At 37.8% G+C, this 20016-nt stretch overlaps 1 protein-coding gene across 1 annotated transcript in view; it reads left to right on the forward strand.

The window, feature by feature from the left end:
- The first annotated feature begins 2796 nt into the window (after positions 1-2796).
- Positions 2797-20016, forward strand: part of Vps13b (vacuolar protein sorting 13 homolog B) — a 494062-nt gene continuing 476842 nt past the window's right edge. The window contains exons 1-3 of the mRNA XM_090339134.1: positions 2797-2888; positions 3076-3251; positions 8266-8409. Of these exons, the coding sequence (XP_090195260.1) occupies positions 3105-3251; positions 8266-8409 (291 nt within the window). The 5' untranslated portion in view covers positions 2797-2888; positions 3076-3104. The remainder of the gene's footprint in view (positions 2889-3075; positions 3252-8265; positions 8410-20016) is intronic.

Genomic DNA, 20016 nt, shown 5'->3' on the forward strand with positions numbered 1-20016 from the left:
ACCTGGGATTACAAGCAAGTACTTCCACACAGTCTGCTTCACTTTTTTTTTTTTTTTGGTACAGGGCCTCATGCTTCCTAGGCAGGTACTCTACCACTTAAGTAACATCTTCAGCCCTCTTTTTAGTTTTTTTTTTTTGGGGGGGGGGTGCAGGCCTTGGACTGCAATTCTCCTAGGTACACCTCTGGCCTAGATGGGATCACAGGCTTACCCTACCACACATAGTTTACATGCTGGTCTTGAAGTGTGATCCTAATGATCTTTTTTTCCAAGAAGCTGAGATTGCAGGCATGAGTTACCACACTGTGCTTTGCCTCATACATTTTGGTTTACTAGGCAACATTTAGTCTTTTATAAATGTAAGGTAAAGAAGTGTCATCATGGATCAATGTGATAGAGTGCTAGGCTTGAGCTGAAGAGGTCAGGCCCAGAGTTTAAGCCCCACAACAGACAGACAGACAGACATGCATGCATGTGTGTGTGTAAGGTAATACAAATTCTGGGGATTTAGGATGTAATTATATCTTTTTTTTGTGGAGATCTTATTCAGCTCACTACATGTAGTATCATTATTAATAACTTCACCAAAATAAAACAAAAAAGTATATTTAATAGCTCTTGCAGCACAATTAACTTTTGTTTCTTTAAAATTTCCCCAGAAATGGTGTACAATGGGTGAACCAATTCAACAGTAAAACTCAGTAGGCACTATGTTGGAATGAATTTTGCAACTTGGGGAGCACTCTTCAAAAAGAAATGCACTCATTACCTTACTTGGGTTAACTGTAACTCCTGCGTATATCACCTTTACAATAAAATAAAAAAATTAAATTTAAAATGTAATGAAACAGATAATGGAGTCAAGTGATTATAAAAATGATGTCAAAACAATGGGCCAAAATAAATATTTTTTCCTTTTAAGTTGTTTATCTCAGATACTGTATCACATCAATAGGAAGCCAATTAGCACAGGACCAAGTAAGATTCCAAGTAAGATCCCTATCTACAGTAGTTTAACATAAAGAAGTTACTTAAGGTAATTCATCATATCACCAGGCCAAAGAGGGAAAGAAAAAAATCACAATTGTATCAATGGCTGCAAAAAAATTTTCTGACAAAAGCCAAAAAAACTAGCAAGGCAGAAATAGGAGAGGATTTCCACATTTACCTACATCTTTTATTAAGACCAAGTTTAATGCCTGCCTTTTTAGAACAACTTCCAAACTTACCTCAAAGACTTAAAATGTGGGAAAAGTCTCATTATAAATAGACAATAGGTGTCTTGGGTTAAAGGTGGTCCACTTAGCATTAAATGAAAATGAACAGCTGGGCATGGTTAGACAGGTCTTAATGCATGCACTGGTAAGGCTGAGACAAGAGGAGTTACAGGCTAAACACATGGCCTATGTGGTGTTAAAAAAAAATAAAGCTGAGGGTATAGCTCAAGTGGTAAGAGTGCCTGTTTGGTAAGTGTGAGGCTCCAAGTTCAGATCTCAGTACTGCAAATAAATACATAAACGAACAGGCATTGAATCCTATTAGTAAAAAGAAATTACATTCAATTGCACCACATGATGGAACACAGGCTGAAAATAATTTTTGGTACTAAAAAAAAAAAAAAGCCCCAAACCAGCACTCAGACAATTTTCCTAAGGGATTTGTCATTATTATTTTTTTTTTCTGGCTCCAAGAGAAAAATGCCATACTAGAACTAATAATGTCAAGCATTCTAAGTATTACTTACGTTGTTTAAACACTTCAAGCCACATATTGCTACTCGTTTTTAGTATCTAAATTATCCAGGGTTTGATTAGTCTGTCACGCAGTGAAAAGTAGGCCCTTTTACTCTGTCTAGAAAAATGACAGGATCTGGAGATCCTGATCTAGGCCACTGTGAGCCTCCATACAATTCATTTTTTTCTCCCTTTATATTACAATTTCACAATCATAGTCATGGTTTCCACCAGTCTGCTTTCGAGTAAAGCAGAGGACACTTTTCAAGTGTCTTCCCTTACCAACCTCAGGTCTACACTGATCATCCCTCCTACCCGAGGCCCACACCACCTCCTTCCCCAGGGACCTAAGTTCCTATCTCCTGCTCATTTCCCAAGGGAACCTCTTTTTCTTTGTTTTCTTTTCTTCATCACTGGAAGAACCAGGGCCGTTTTCTCTTTCGCACCCGGAGCCGTGGCAGCTGGAGCTTCGCCAGCCACGCTCGGGCGGCCACCAACAGAAAGGGTCAGGAGCGGGGCCAAGGAAAGCCCTGCCACAGCGCACTTCTCCGAGGGCCACTTCCGGATTTTGAGTGTCTCCACCTTATCGGTCCGTCCCCTCCCCGGGGCACTTCCGAACAGCTCCGTATTAACCTCGAGCGGTAGTCAGGGCGAGGACGCCCCAGTAGCCTAGTAGGGGGAGACTGCGCCCAGGGAGACTCAGCCAGTGGACGCCCGGGCTCGAGTGAGCCATTGCCACCTCGCAGTGGGAGAGGAGCGGCGGTGGCGGCGGCGGTGGCCGGACCGTTTTTTCCTGAGCACCGGGGCAGGCACACCCGGAAGTCGCGCAGTACCGGAGTGGCGGCCTCTGTCGCAGCCGCCCCGGTCCCCGCTTCCACCGCCGGGCGCGGGCGCCAGGTACCCGGAGGTGGAGGGGAAGCCACGGTACGACTCAGGCGCGAGTGTCAGCGCAGGCCGCGGGGCTGCGGCCGGAGCGGCCGGGCCTCCAACTCGAGTCCCGCCGCGGCAGCTCACGGGCTTTCCGGAAAGGCGGAGGGTCTGGCGGGGGTGACTGGGCTGGAGAAGGGTGGGGGAAGCTGAAGAGAAGTCCGCCGGTCCGTCTCCCACCCGGCGGGCCTCACGTCGCCACCTCGTTCGCCCACCTCACCTGGCCAGGTGAGGCGCGTGCAGTTGTGGTGGAGCTCGGGCAGCGCCCGCGTGTTTTCTGCTTCTGGGAGGAGGCAAGCGACCGCTTTTCGGCCTTTCCTTCCTGAAAAATGTTATTTTTACTATTTATTCATGTGCGCTACACTCGCGATTCAGTTACGCACAGCGTTTCTGTCTCTGTCTCTACTCATTTCAGCGTCTGCCTTGGACTCCTAACCCTAAAAGATGCTGGAGTCTTACGTGACGCCGATTTTAATGAGCTACGTGAATCGATATATCAAGAACTTAAAGCCTTCGGACCTCCAGCTTTCTCTGTGGGGTGGAGACGTGGTTCTCAGCAAGCTCGAGTTAAAGTTAGATGTCCTGGAACAGGTAAGTTGTGCGGCTGTCATGGCCGAGAAACATTTCCACAATCCATTTCCTAGGCTTTGGCTTTGGGCAAAAAAGAAAAAAAAGATATTATTTTCTTGCTAATATAATTTTGTGCTGATGTACATTATCAAAATATTCTATGAAGCTGGAGAATATGACCTTCTTCCTTACTGGGCCAGTGGAAAAGAGTGAGAAATTAAGGTCAAATTTTTGAGGAAAGTCCTGTCTGTCTGCCCTAAAAAAAGAGCCATTCCTTATGGCATCTTCAGAAAATTCACTAGAGACTGATTGAGAATGACAATAAAGTTGCACACTTCTTTATTCATCACTTTTTAGTTTCCTCTGATAGAAATGAATTGTAATTTGCAAAATTTGCATATTCATTAAGTCGTGTAGAATATTTACCAGTAACATGCCAAATCATTGTCTTATGTTTGAGCAATTAAGATGATTTGTGGATTCTCAAAAGTCAGAGATCGACTGTGTTCTGTAGGAAATGTGGGAAGAATTAATCTGATGGGTTTTGTTACCAGTGTTCATGTTCTATCATCACCTGTTGCAGAATAATTTAGAGGTAATAACTAAGAAGCTCTTGGCTCCTTTCCCATTCTTTACCCAAGATTAAGTGGATATTTTAATATGGTTGTTTAAACATTTTAAATGAATATGTGTGTCTTAATTGTAACTAACAATGCAGCTTTAATATTTGTTACATCTGTTTATCTACCATCCAGATAAAGGTGTTTCTAGCACCTTAAATGGCTCTTCTGTGCACTTTTGTAACCAATACTCTCATCTCATAAAATAGGAGATTGCGAATTTGGTTTCTGTCAAGATAGCTATCTCTTACTGTTCTTGAGCTTCATCAGATTTGAATCATTTCTCTCTCTCTCTCTCTCGTTTTTTTCTTCATTTCATGGTATGGATGGGATCAGCTCACATACTGAATTAGCAGTAGTCTTCATTATTGTTGTATTCCATTGTACATGATCACAATTTACTTTATCTACTTTTTTATTGGTGGATCTTTGGTTTGTCATACTTTTGCCTATTACAGTGCTTCTGAATGTATTATTTGATGACATGAGTATTAATTTATCTTATGTGTATGTCTAAGAGGTAGACATATGTTTAGCTTTAATATATGTTGCCAAGTGGCTTTTCACAGTAGTTGGATTATTCTTACCACTCATAGCCATATTTGATTTTTTAAATTTTAGTCTTCTTGGTAGGTATATAGTAATATTCCATTTTAATCATTTTTTTTTCTATTGTCATATGGGGTTTGAATTGAGGGCCTTTTTGCTGCTAGACAGGTGCTCTAGTTCTGAGTCGTCTGCCCTTTGTATTCTGGTTATTTTTCACTTAGGGTGTTGATTTTTTTCCCAGGATGTGGTTTAGGAATTTTTTCCTGGATTTTTAAAGGATATTTTCATGGATTGCACCCTGTTACCACAGTTCTCCCAACGTAAGCCTCCTGAGTATCTTGGATTATAGGCTTGATCCATCTTGCCTGGCTTATTGTAATTTGTGTTTGCTTTTTGTCTAATGAGTCATGATAAACACATTTTCATATGCTCATTGGTCATTTGGATATCTTTTGTAAATTCTGTAGTTTTATGCCTTCTTTACAAAATTGACTTTTCTGTATTTGCTCTTTTCAACTTGTAGTTTTTGGTTTTTACTTATTTTTATTTTGTCTTTCTTTTCTGGGGTCCAGGGGTTGAACCCCGAGAGTTGCCATCTGCCTTATATCTGAGCTAGTTTCCTAACACTTAGGAGTTCTTTCTAATTATTTGCATTCTTTCTAATATCTGAAGTGAGTTCTTTGCCAGAAAAATGTTTTGCCACATTATAGCCTACTTTGTGACTTGTCCTTTACTTTCTTTTAAAAAAGTATCTTGATAAGTAGAAGTTTGTAACTATACTGCCAAAACGTGTCAGTCTTTTTCTTTGTGGTTAGGGCTTTCATGTTTTTATTTGTCTTTCTATTTTTACACTTTCTGATAGGTTCTTTTGGATTGTCTCTGTATACGATAATGAGACCTATAAATGATGACAGTTTGACATTTTCCTATCCAATGCTTACACCTTTTATTATTGCAATTTTATTATTAACACAATGCTTAATATAGTAGTGAAAATAAAACATTTTTTCTGTTCAACTTCAGTTGGTGTTAAATACTATACTTTTAAGTATTTTAGATGTGAATAACTTTATTTATTTATTTATTTATTTATTTATTTACTTATTTATTTATTTATTTTGCCAGTCCTGGGCTTGAGCTCAGGGCCTGAGCGCTGCCCTTGGACTTTCTCAAGGCTAGAACTCTACCATTTGAGCCACAGCACCACTTCTATTTTTTTTTCCCCTCTATGTATATGGTACAGAGGAATCGAATCTGGGCCTTTGTGCACCCTAGGCAAGCACTCTACCACCAGGCCAAACTCCTGGCCCAGCTGTGAATAACTTTTATTGGGTTAGGGAAATTCTATTCTATTCCTGATTTTCTAATGAATGTTTAAAATATGGAATAGGCATTGAATTGTATCAGATATTACATTTAATAAGTCTACACTGGTTTTTCTCTTGTTAATGGGGATTTTTTTTTTTTTCCAGTCCTAGGGCTTGAACTCAAGGTCTGATCACTGTCTTTTTTGTGCTTTCTTAAGGCTAGAGCTCTATCACTTGAACCATAGCACTGTTTCCAGCTTTTTTTTTTTTCTGTGTATGTGATACCAAGGAATCAAACCTGGGTCTTTGTGCATACTAGGCCAAACTCCTGGCCTGGGAAATTTTTTTTTTTTTTTAATGTTAAACTATCTTTGCATTTCCAGGCTAACTCTCATTTACTATTTATTAAATTTTATGTATTTCTGTTGCCTATATATCTGCAAATGATACAATCTTATGATTATTGTTATTTTTTCTTGTGGCAATACTGGGGTTTGAACTTAAGGCTTCATGCTTGATGCTCAAGTTGTATGCCACATCAGCCATGTTTCCAAGACTTTTGCTTTGTTTATTTTTGAGATAGAATCTTACTTGTTGTTGGAGCACAGTTCAGCTGGAGCAGTGTGTGCCTACCGCACCCAGTTATTTATTTATTATTATTATTATTATTATTATTATTTTGTGTGTGTGTGTGTGTGTGTGTGTGTGAACACTGGAATTTGAAGTTTGCGTTGTGCTTGCTAGGCAAACATTCTACCACTTGAATCATCCACCTCAGTACTTTTTGCTTTTAGTTACTTTTGAATAATGTCTTACATTCCTATGAGAGCTAGCCTAGATTCAGGCCTTCTTTTTATGCCTCCTGCATTGTTAGAATGACAGGCAAATGCCACTATGCTCAGCTTTATTGGTTGATATGGAATCTTGTTAACTTTTGGCTTTGTTTTTTGATAATTGATCCTCCAGAACTCTTATAGACTTCACTGTGTAGGCTGGCATTGAACCGCAATCTCAGATACTTAGCCTCCTAAGAAGCTAGGATTACAGGCGTGAGCCACCTATACCTGGCCATTACTAAGTTTTGATGATCAGATATATTATCTTTTTCAGATTATTTGTGAAATATTCCCTTTTTAAAATTTATGGTTGAGTTTATATATGATTGGTATTACTAGTTTTTTAAATAAAAAACCTGTAATTTTATTGTAAAAAGCATATAGAACAAAATATTTCCCCTTAAACATTTTAAGTATATAATTCTGTGTCATTAACTACATTCACATTGTTATACAGCCAGAACTGTTTTTTTGTTTTTATTTTTTTGTCTGTCCTGGGGCTTGAACTCTGGGCCTGGGCACTGTCCCTGAGTTCTTCAGCTCTAGGCTACTGCCCTATCCCTGGGCCTGGGTTGTTGTCCCTTCGCTCTTCAGCTCAAGGCTACGGCTTCTTTCCCTCCCTCCCTCCTTCCTTCCCTCCCTTCCTCCCTCCCTTTCTTCCTTCCGTCTCTTTCTTGTCCGTTGTTGGGCTTGAACTCTGGGCCTAGGTGCTGTCCCTTAGCTCTTCAGCTCAAGGCTAGCGCTCTACCACTTGAGCCACATGGGTAATTGGAGATAAGAGTCTCATGGACTTTTGTGCCTGGGCTAGCTTTGAACCAAGCTCCACAGTTCTTAACCTCTTGAGTAGCTAGGATTATAGGCATGAGTCACCGGCACTCTGCTTAATACTTATCTTTATAATGATTTTTATGTGAGCTACACACTTTATAGAAAATGAATTTGTTTAATCGTCAAAAGATACTGTTATCTAAATTTTGCAGGTAATTAGAAGTAGACACAGATTAAATAGATTTGCCCAAGCATTACTGGGCAGAGATCTGATTTAAATACTGTCTGCTTGGTCTAGTTGTTAGTTGTAACTACTTACCAGGTTGCTGTATTACTGCGAGGTTGTTTAACTATGTAGGTGGGCAAAAAAACCCCAATAAGTTTAATATTGATATTAACTCATACAAATAGATGCAATAACTAAAAGTGTGTGATATAGTTTGATCGAACTATACTGATGAAATTGTAAATATAATTTGATAAAGGTATTTGATAAAAACTAGATAAAACTGTATTATAGTTACATATAAATATTGTGATAATTTGGTCAAACTATATCAAATTATTTACTTAATATAGTTTCTTCATTATTTGATTATGTTTAGATCAGCTGTAATTCTCAAAAAAAATTTAGTGTGAGATTTTCTTTCTTCCTCTCTTTCTCTCTCTCTTTCTTTTTTTGCCAATACCGGGGCTTTAACTCATGGCCTGAGTGCTGTTCTTGGGCTCTCTTAAGGCTAGAGCTCTATCACTTGAGCCACAGCACCATAACTGGCTTTTAGTAGATATATGTTACCAAGGAATTGAACGCAGGCCTTCATGCATGCTAGGCAAGCACTCTACCACTAGGCCAAACTCACTGCCCTAGATTTTATTTTTCTTTTAAGGAAGGAATTTGGATATTATAATAAAAATATTAAACACTTACCAACTTTTATTTGTTTTGTCTTTTAAGGAACTGAAATTACCATTTACCTTTTTAAGTGGACACATTCATGAATTGAGGATTCATGTACCATGGACAAAACTGGGTTCAGAGCCAGTGGTAATTACTATCAATACAATGGAATGCATTTTAAAACTTAAAGATGGAATACAGGTAAGACATTATGGGATCTAATTGTTTATGATAACCAATTTTAATAGTTATTATATTAGACATTTCCTTAACTTTAATATGTTATCTGTCACATAAATCTATATATGTTTTATTAACAAAGCAATATATTCATTTTCAAAAGAGGTTTGGATGAATCCCTAAAAAGGATGTCTTAGTTGGGTGCTGATGGCTCATGCCTGTAATTCTAGCTACTCAGGAGGTTGAGATCTGAGGACCATGGTTAGAAGCCAGCCAGGGCAGAAAAGTCCCTGTGAGACTCTTAGCTGCAATTAGCTACTCAAAAACTGGCAGTGGTTCTGTGGCTGAAGTAGTAGAGCTAGCATTGTAGCTTGAGCACAAAGAGGCTCAGGGACAGAATGGGCCCTGACAAGCCCCACAACCAAGAGAAAAAATAAAACATTGCTTAGTCATAACTTTATTAGGAATCAGTAGATTGCTTATTAATTTTTATCCACAATAGGCATTAATACTGATTAAGACAAATTTTTGGAGTAAGGAAAGTTTTATTTACATGACATGTCAGTTCATTTTGAAGTTTTGGTATCACTGACTGATTTTTTTTTTTTCAGATGTTTATTTTCTTCTTTCCTATTTCTTGTTGGTAGCTTTTTTTTTTTTTGCAGTAAAAGTATATTTTTAAGGAGCATCTGCCATAAATCTTCTAACTTAGGAAGCAAATAGATCATGGTTGTAGTTTATTGGGAAAAATAGCTTTCACAACCATTTTAAGAAAAGTAATATGAAAATTTGAAAGTAATGTATTTATCATTTTTTTTCTTGAGCTTACATTTAACATTAACTTTTCAGTTTCATGTAGATTAAAAAGTATTAAAGTTATTATCTTTGGCCAGGAGTGTGGCCTAGTGGTAAAGTGCTAGCATGTCAAAGCCCTGAATTTGATTTGTTGGTGCCGTCTACACAGAAAAAGCTGGAAGTGGTGCTATGGCTCAAGTGGTAGAGTGCTAGCCTTGAGGAAGCTGAAGTTCAAGTCCCAGGACTGGCAAAAAAACCCCCAAAACAAAAAACCAAAAAACATAAAACAATTTTAGTGTATCCTAATTATAACTTTAATTTTTTGAAATTAGGGTTACTATAATGCTTCTAATAACATTTCTAAAATTCTTTGCTATTTCAAATAGATACCTTGGGTGTCATATCAGTCCACTGAGAGCAGATCATTTTTGTTAATGGAATCTTTGATTTGAAACCTCTGTTGTCTAGTCTCAGTTAAATAATATGGCTCCAAAGTTATATTTCCATGAGAATTATTTTATGACATTCCAGTATTTAAGATTTATTTAGAAATTTATTGATTGCTATATCACAACCAAGTTTTATTTTGCATTTATATTTGGTAATACTCAGATGAAATTTAAAAATAAAGCTAAATATGTGAAACTATTTAAAAATGAATTTCATCCATTATGTTTTCACAAAAACTTTAATTTCTAGGTACCAATAAAAACAAAGTCTGGACTTGGTTATACCACCCATGTAGTGCTTCATATTAAAAGCAAAAAAGAATCCAGATATTTAAGTATTCTTTTCAAGGAAAAAAGAAGTTTCAAAGACAGAAATTCCACACAAAGCACATCTTTTTTTTTTTTTCTAGACCTAGGCTTTGAACTCAGGGCCTAGGCACCATTTTTGGGCTTTCACAAGGCTAGAGTTCTACCACTTGAGCCACAGCACCATTTCTGGCTTTTTTCTATGTATTTGGTACTGAGGAATTGAACCCAGATCTTTGTGCACTCTAGGTGAGCACTCTACCACTAGGCTAAACTCCTGGCCCACAAAGCACATTTTAAGAGAAACAAATTACAACTAATTAGAGAGGCTGCAGGAAAAGATTTGTAACTTAGTGTGGCCTAGAATTCATATTTGATACTGGAACATTCAGATGGCCATTGCTGGAATGATCAAATTTCTAGCTTGCATGGCATTTGAGGTTTGGATTTTGCAATGGTCAGGCATCACAAATGTAAACCAGGCTTAAAACAAGCATATTTTATAGCTGCTTAAAATTTGAGACTAGAGAGAGTTTTGGAAATTGCAGTTGCTATTTAGACAAGTTGTTTAGCAATATGTATCCTTGGACTTTCATGCAGTTTTCAACTGTGATCCTCAGACCTCAGCCTCCAGTGCAGCTAGGATTATAGGTGTGAGCTGTTTGTGCCTGGCAATTTTTTTTTTTTTCAACAAGTGATTCCTTTATTTCCAACTTCCCAACAACAGTAGTGGTGTCCTGTCTGGGCTGTGTCTTGTTAGCCAATTCATTTCCATGACTAAAGGTGAAATAATGTCCCGACCGAGAAGCCAGGATCTTAACAAATCCCATCCTATGTGACAGAAACCCCTGTGCTTTCATGCTTCTAATAAAACTACTGCATCACTTCATCTCTGGCTCTAGAACCTTCTTTCCTTTGCACATGTCAACCCAAATTTGTTCAGTAGCCATTAGTCTGCTTTTCAGGTTGGTTTGTTCTTGTAGCTCTGAGGATAGGACTTGTTAGATGAGTTCTGTACCCTGAGCTACACCTTAACCAAAAGGCATTAAATGGAAAAGTACTTGCTATGTGTAAACCATATTCAGGGCACTCAGAGTAGACAGAACACCTGCCTGATATGTAGAGCAGTCAAAACACTAAAACCACTAACTCATTAGACAAGATTGACCAGAGCAACGGCCTGGCAATTTTTTAAATGAACTTTTACACTGATTTCCATAGTAGTTGAAATACTCTACCTCCTTAACACACTTTTCTTCCACATAGGATGAGAGTTGCGTGCCACCATATCCAGCAATTATGGGCCCAATCCTAATCTCTTTCCCCTATCCCTCTTTTCTTCCTTTGTTTCTCCTTTCCTTTCTGAGGAAGTTTTAACAATTGTCATTATTGGAAGGTTATAGAATTCTGTTACATTTGTTTTACCCTTGAGATTGCATTCCTCCATTACTTTTTAGGCTGTAAAGGTATTATTCTTATTCTTCATAGTTCTAAGAAAGTAAACTTTTGGCTGGGTGCTGGTAGCCATGCCTGTAATCCTGGCTTCTCAGGAGGCTCACAGTTTGAACCCAGCTGGGTCAGAAAAATCCCCATGAGACTGATCACCAGTTAACTACTCAAAAACTGGAAGGAAGTGGTGCTGTGGCTTAAAGTGGTAGAGTGTTAGCTTTGAGTAAAATAGCTCAGGGACATTGCCCAGGCCCTAAATTCAATCCCCATGAAAGTTTAAAAAAAGAAAGAAAGAAAGAAAAAGGAAGTAAACATTTGTGACAAGAAAGTCTTTAGGCCTGGTGCAGTGGACAACATCCAGGCCCTGGGGTAGGGCGGTAGCCTTGAGCTGAAGAACTCAGGGTCAGTGCCTAGACCCAGAGTTCAAGTCCCACGAAAGACAAAAAAAAAAAAAATCTAGTTTCATGAGGAAGTATTTTTTAGAATGTTATGAATGAATAGAAATATGGGGTTATAATAGAAATGCCAGTATAACCTTGATTATATATTTGGTGTTTTGGATACTTTGTGTAAATCCTGCAGAGATAACATTGTAGTTTTTAGAGTTTACAGCTTTTTGGTGGTTCCAAATTTTCTCTTTTCTGCTGGTTTTATGCCATCCCAATTGGCATTAAAGATAATGAAGAATATTTGATAATAGCTTCCAATTTGTGTGTGTGTGTGTGTGTGTGTGTGTGTGTGTGTGTGTGTGTGCCAGAGTTCTCTGGTTTCAGGCTTGATGATTGTTGTTTTCTTTTCCTTGAACTTACTTGTTTCTCCTGGACTCTTTTTTTTTAATATTTAGGAGCTGTTATCTGTTTTATATATGGACAGAATTTTGTATAAAGACAGATTGTACCTTGGTTTTATCAGTCTGATAATTTTCTGCTCATTCATTTGAGTGTTTTACATTTTATGTCATCTTAAAACATTACTTAATGTCTTTTTTTGTGGTTTGAATTTTGTTTCTTTTTTTCTTGTCTTGTTTTGAATTATGTAGTCATTCTATTTTATTTTTTAATTTTTAATTTATTTATTTATTTTTGTGGGTCATGAGGCTTGAACTCAGCCTGGACACTGTCCCTGAGCTCTTCAGCTCAAGGCTACCACTCTACCCTTGAGCCAAGCCCCACTTCCTGTTTTCTAGAGGTTAATTGGACATAAGAGTCTCAGATTCTTTTGTGCCTGGGCTGGCTTTGAATCTTGATCTTCAGATTTCAGCCTCCTGAGTAGCTAGGATTACAGGAGTGAGCCACCGTACTTGGCTGTGATTTTTCCTTTCTGTGATTTTAAATAGTGGAGGTCAGCTGCAGTCTTAAAATATTAAATGGGAATAGGCAAGTCATTTTGAGTAGGGTGATGAAATCTCTGGACATGAATAATTCCTTTGTTCAGCCTGTATGCTATAAGTGCTGCCTACTGCTCAGTCACTTAATAATAATCAATTTACCACAGGGTCTGTTATGTTTTTGCAGTGCTCATGTTTAAATTATCTTGTTTTTTTGTTTTTGCCAGTCCTGGGCTTGAGCTCAGGGCCTGAGCACTGTCCTTGGACTTTCTCAAAGCTAGAGCTCTACCACTTGAGCCTCAGCACCACTTCCGGCTTTTTTCTACATATGTGGTACCGAGGAATTGAACCCGGGTCTTCGTGCATGCTAGGCAAGCACTTTAACCACTAGGCCAAACTCCTGGCCCCTGTTTAAATTATCTTAACAGTGGCCCCAAAGAGCAAGAATGATGCTGCTGAAAATTTTAGTCTGTTGATTTATAATTATCTTATTGTTATAATTGTTAATTTTACCCTGTGTAATTAATAAAGTATTATTAGCATGTACACACACACACACACACACACGATAGAAACACAACTCAAATTAATCAGCAAAAAGCTGAGCAGTTTCAGTCATTCCCTAAAGACCCTGGAATGTATCCCTTCTTCCCTTCCACAAGAGAATGGTTATATTTTAGCCCTCCATTTAGCCCTCCATTATTATTAATTTTATTGCCTCTAACTTTTTGTTGTTTGTAGACGTTTAGAGTATGCACATATAACTTATTACTACCTACTCTCAGTATTATATCTCTTGTTATATTTCTTCACAGATAATGAATTATCCTTTATATTAATGTGCTTACAGTGATTTAAACATTGTACTTTGCTTTATTCCATACCATCACTTGTGATAACATTGTCATAGCTCTTCAATATTTGGTACACATTGTAATATGTTACTTTTTAGAACAATTAACTTAAGGAAAATGTTTACTCACCTTATCATTTTTGGTCATATTTATGTTTTTTGTGTTCTTTTTGTTTTTGTTCCTGATACCGAGCTTGAATTCAGAAACTGGGTGCAGTTCTTAGCTCCTTTGCTCAAGGCTGGCACTCTACTACTTGAGCCACAGCTCTACTTCTACCATTTTGCTGGTTAATGGAAATAGGAGTTTCCTGCCTGAGAGCTTCCTGAGTAACTATGCTATAGGTTTTTTTTTTTGTTGTCCATTTCATATTGCTACAAATTCTTTTTTTTTTTTTTTTTTTTTTTTTTGTCAGACATGGGGCTTAAACCCTGTGCCTATGTGCTCTCCCTGACCTCTGCAGCATAAGGCTACCGTCCTACCCCTTGAGCTGTATTGCCACATCTGGCTTTTTAGCAGTTACTTGGAGATAAGAGTCTCATGGACTTTAGTGCCCTGGCTGGTGTTAAACCACAATCCTCAGATCTCAACCTCTTGAGTAGCTATGATTACAGGGTAAGCACTGCACCTGGCTCATTGCTACAAATTTTTTTAGTTTTTATGTCTTTGAGAAATTCTTGGCTGGCTGGGTGCTATAATTTCACATACTCACAAAGCTAAGATTTAGAAGATTGTGGTTCAAGGCTAGCGCAGGCAGAAATTTTGTGAGACTACATCTCTAGTTAACTGACAAAAAGTGAGTTAGTAAGAAGCCCCGCATTAATCCTTGTTACTGACAAAACCCCCCAAACTTTGCTCCTGTCTTTAGTTTAAAATGCTGATTTCTGGGGCTGAGTGGTAGAGTGCTTGTCTAGGCATGAAGACCCAGGTTCGATTCCTCAGAACCACATACAAAGAAAAAGCTGAAAGTGGTTCCATTCATTGGTACCACACACGTAGAAAAAGCTGGAAGTGGTGCTGTGGCTCAGTGATAGAGTGCTAGTCTTGAGAAAGCCCAAGGACAGTGCCCAGACCCTGAGTTCAAGCCCCCGGACTGTAAAAAACAATGCTGATTTCTGGATTCAATCTTGGAGGTAATTCTTGCTTATCTGTTTTTGTGTAACGGTTTCTTTTGAAATAGTTGCTCTGACTACCTTTTATTTAAAAGAAAAGTGGTATGCTACATGCCTATAAAACTAATTCTTTGAAGCTGTTTGAAGCTATTAGAGGCTGGCCTGGCAAACTCACAGAGCTCTATCTGAAATGTGACTAAAAGGAATTTGGAGCATGGCTCAACTTGTAGAGCACTTGCTTAGCAAACTCAGGGCACTCAGTTCAAAATCCCAGTACTGGAAAAAATCCAGTGAATGAACAAAGGATGGCAAATTATTAGAAGATGCATAGAAATAGCTTAGTCTGTTTTTGAACTTTCTCATTTCTTTAGTGAACTAACAGTATTCATCAAAAGCTGTCACTTTGATAATCTAGTTTCTGTTTTTGAACTTTCTCATCTTGTAAGTGAACCTAATATTCATAAAAAAGTGTCACTTAGACAATCTATTAAACTTTTATCAACTTACTGTTCTTATTTGTTAAATGTGAATGACAGTACCTTTCAGGATCTTTGTGAGAGTTGTGAGTAGTGAATGTGGAACTTTTTATATTGATTGTGGCAGTGATAAGTAGTTACTCATCCTATTATTTTTGCAATCTTAAGATTTACTCACCTAAAAAAATTCTTCATGAATAAGTTGAATCTATCATAGGATGTTGTTTCTTTAATAGTAAAAGTGATAATTGTTAATACAAATATAATGTGGGGGCAGGTAATATAATTTCAGTGTTGTTCTTGTCTTTATGTGTCTGGTAGTTGATGGTTTTCAATTTTCAGCTGACTAGAATTATAAAGCTGAAGGGTGTAAGTATGCATGCAACATGAAGTTGTTAGCGTGAAAGTGATAGATTTATTTGCATGGAGTGCTTTTCATATTTTTCTTCTATTATGAACTTTTATAAGGAAATTATATTCTTGCTTGTTTCATGAGAAGCAAAGGGCAGTATTTTCAGAAGTAGCTATGTGGTCCTGAAGAGGAAACATTCTTTCGCAATGAAATACATTCAACAGACATTTTAGAAAAATTGCATCTTAAATAAGAAAGATGTAGGCATAATATGTTTGGGATTAAAAGTTATCTGAAAATATTTTAGCTAGTGCTTTTGAGAACGTAGTTTCTTTTGCTCATAATTCGAGGTTTCAATGAAGTAAAGATTTGTAATAGTCTCAAGTAATGCTTCCCATTAAAACACATATGGTAAATTCAAAACAAATGAGGGGACCAATTTTATTTGTAATAGTAAATATTAAAATTACTTTATAGCCTTTCTACCCTTAGTCTTATTTTGCTTTTTTTTTTTTTTTTTTTTTGTGGATTGTGGGGCTTAAACTCTGGGCCTGGGCATTGTCCCTGAGCTCTTCAGCTCAAGGCTACCACCCTAACCTTGAGCCAAAGCCCCACTTCCCAGTGATTAATTGATGGTAAAAGTCTCATGGTTTTGTAGTGTCCGGGCTGGCTTTGAATCTTAATCCTTAGATCTCAGCCTCCTGAGTAGTGAGAATTACAGGCATGAGCCATTGTGCCCAGCTTATTTTGCTGTGATTTTATTTAATTTGATTGGGACTAGATTTAAATGTAAGTCTTGTAATTGACATAATTAAAATATCATTTAAGTAAGAACAAGTTCAAATTATGAAAAGCATTTCTCTCTCTCTCTCTCTCTCTCTCTCTCTCTCTCTCTCTCTCTCTCTCTCTCTCTCTCTTTCTCTCTCTCTCTCTCTTGTTTGTGGGGCTTGAACTCAGGGCCTGGTCATTGTCACTGAGCACTTCAGTGCAAAGCACTCTACCACTTGAGTCATAGCACCTCTTCTGGTTTTCTGGTGGTTACTTGGAGAAAAGAGTCTTATGGACATTTTGTGGCTGGGCTGAATTTGAACCGCATTCCTCAGATCTCAGCCTCCTAACGTAGCTAGGATTACAGGTGTGAGCCACTAGTGCCCAGCCCAAAAGCATTATTTTCTATTTATATATTGGTATATAATCACAATTTTTATGACTGAAATTAAGAAAAAAGCATGATTGGTGATCAATATAGTTTTTAAGGAAGAGTTGATGACTGCGAATGTATATACTTTTTTGGAAATAATTAGCTTACTTTGTTTCACCCTATTTTTGCTAATAACATTTCAGAAATAAAAGTAATTTGTTCTCTCCTTTGCTTTAGCTTGTTTGTTATCATATGTGTGCCAGATTTATTGGATTGCAGTAGTTTTAATGCATTTTGGCCGCAATGCTATTAATGACATCATTGTAATCTATATTTAGTATGTGATTTAAGTGTTAAGTATTTTCATAATTATGATAGTTTTGGCAGTTTGCATGGAACATTTCCACATATCTTTAATGAACATGTTTTACTTCTGGACTTTTGAAGTAACCACATGTTTAAAAATTAATACTGTGCTTTTCATGTTAACATTTTGCAGTAATGTATGAATGGACATTTTAAAGAATAAAAGTTGAACTAAAAGTAATTATAGTCAGGCTTCCTTTTCCCCTTTAGTCCTTTAGAACTTACAGTTTTAAACACCCCCTCCCCAAATAACAGTAGATGTCATTTTAAAGAATTAATGATGAGCCGGGTGCTGGTTGCTCATGCCTGTAATCCTACCTACGGTGGTTCAAAGCCAATTTGTGCAGGAAAGACCATGAGAATCTTACCTCCAATTGGACTACCTGAAAACCAGAATTAGCTCTGTGGCTCAAAGTGGTAGGGTGCTAGCCTTGAGCAAAGGAGTTCAGGACATGTGTTTTGATTCTGAGCTTCTTTTATTGAAGGCTAGCACTCTGTCACTTCAGCCACAGTGCCACTTCCAGCTTTTTCAGTTGATATGGTACTGAGGAATCAAATCCCAGGCTTCATGCAGTTAGGAAAATACTCTACCACTAATCCACATCCTTAGCCCCCTAATACCATTTGTGTGTGTGTGTGTGTGTGTGTGTGTGTGTGTGTGTGTGTGAAGAACAACCTATGCTTGTTAATTCCAGTTTAAATTCTGATTCATGTTTTGAGCTACTCATATACTTTTGCCATATTTGTACCTCTACTGGAATCACTAAATTTCCTTTATTATAGTTTACTGATTGCAGCCTCTTACTAATCACCAAATCCCAAAACAGTTCAACTATAAGTACTGACTATATCTCTATTGTTATTTGTACTTTGATTTTTTAAACTACTCCATGCCTTTAACTTCTGCTATTGTATGAATTCTGATGTATTTATTTATTTTTGAAGATCTTTAAATTAGCATATTTTGGAAGATTTCTAATTAGCACAAATATTGAAAAATATTTAAATTATCATACATTAATTGTATACTGGAGATTTGTTAATGGGTCTTCCTCATTTAGTATCCATCCTGAAACATTCTATCTAAGTTTCTTTTCCTATGATACTGTGAGTCACACCCGGAGCATTGTATATGCTGGACAAGTGATCTGCCACTAAGGGTTCTACATTTTAGCCCTTATATCACATCATGTTCTTTTGTTACATTTTGTGGTACTGGGGTTTGAACTCAGGCCTTTACATTTTAATTTTTTTTTGCCAGTCCTGGGCTTGGGCTCAGTGCCTGAGCACTGTCCCTGGATTTTCTCAAGGCTAGGGCTCTACCACTTGAGCCACAGCACCACTTCTGGCTTTTTGCTACATATGTGGTCCTGAGGAATTGAACCCGGGTCTTCGTGCATGCTAGGCAAGCACTCTACCACTAGGCCAAACTCCCGGCCCCTACAGTGATACTCTTATCTCCAACTAACCACTAGAAAACCAGAAGTGGGGCTGTAGTTCAAGGGGTAAGGCAGTAGCCTTGAGCTGAAGAGCTCAGGGACTGTGTCCAGGCCCAGAGTTCAAGTCCCATGATTGATCAAAAAAAAAAAAAAAAGAAAAGAAAATAATTTAAAAGTCAAATATAAACAGAGATACATTAACAAGTTCCATTCCTACTTTTTTATTAAAGAATTTATTAACATTGATTTTTACATCATATTTCAAATGACAAGTTTAACAAACAAGTGTTCAAGAAGGGAATCTCTATATACAATCACTGGCACTTAGTTTTTAGAACTTAATCAAAATTAGGCTAAGGGTTTGTATGTCATAGATACATATTAGTTTATGAAATAAAACATGATGTCTATAAAGTCATAGGGTTTTTTTTTTTTTTTTTTTTTTTGCACCAGTCCTGGGCTTGAGCTCAGGGCCTCAGCACTGTCCTTGGACTTTCTCAAGGCTAGCGCTCTACCACTTGAGCCTCAGCACCACTTTCGACTTTTTTCTATGTATGTGGTGCCGAGGAATCGAACCCGGGTCTTTGTGCATGCTAGGCAGGCACTCTACTACTAGGCCAAACTCCCGGCCCTAGAGTCATAGATTTTTATGTCTATATAGTTATGTTTATATTTCCATTACCATGTCTATAGCATTGGGTATGCAACTTTTGAGTCCTCGCTCTTGTTCTCCTTGGATCTAATAGCCACATATTAAGGATATCATGCGCTTTTTGTTCCTTTGGTCTTGAATTGTCTCAATCAACATAATTTGCTGTAGATTCATCCACTTTCCTACAAATGCCATTATTTTATCTTGTCTGTTGGCTATGTAGAATTCATATATATATATATACCACATTCATCTGCAGTATGGCATCTGGATTGTTTCCATTGCCTGGCTATTGTGAGTAGTGCAGAGATGAACATAGCTGAGCAGGTGTCCTTGGGTTATGATGTTCAGGGTAGGTGCCCAGAAGTGGTATGGCGGGATTGTATGGAAAGCTGTGTGGCAGTGCCTCAAAAGGCTAAACATAGCTCCCCTATGACCCAGCAATTCCACTACTTGGCATTTACCCAACCATCCAGAAGCAAGAGCACACTAAATCCACTAGCACAACAATGTTCATTGCAGCACTATTCACCATAGCAAAGATATGGAACCAACCTAGATGTCCCTCAGTTGATGAGTGGATCAACAAGTTTTGGTATTTGTACACAATGGAATTCTATGCTGCTGTCAGAAAAAACGACATCGCCCCATTTGTTAGGAAATGGAAAGACTTAGAAAAAAATCATATTAAGTGAAGTAAGCCAGACTCAAAGGAACTTAGGCTTAATGGTTTCCCTCATTTGTCATAATCAGTAGAAACCTTGGGCTCTACTAGCAGAGATCTGCAATAGAGCAAAACCTTGATACGTAAGACCATATAGTATGAAGCTAATTGAAAGGACCTCCAGGACATTGAAACAAAAGCCATATAATGAGTGATTGTTGTCCTTAATGTACTATGTTATCTCTCATC

The sequence above is a fragment of the Megascapheus bottae genome, chromosome 9, assembly GCF_031878675.1.
Source record: "Megascapheus bottae isolate mThoBot1 chromosome 9, mThoBot2.hap1, whole genome shotgun sequence".
Lineage (NCBI taxonomy): Eukaryota > Metazoa > Chordata > Mammalia > Rodentia > Geomyidae > Megascapheus > Megascapheus bottae.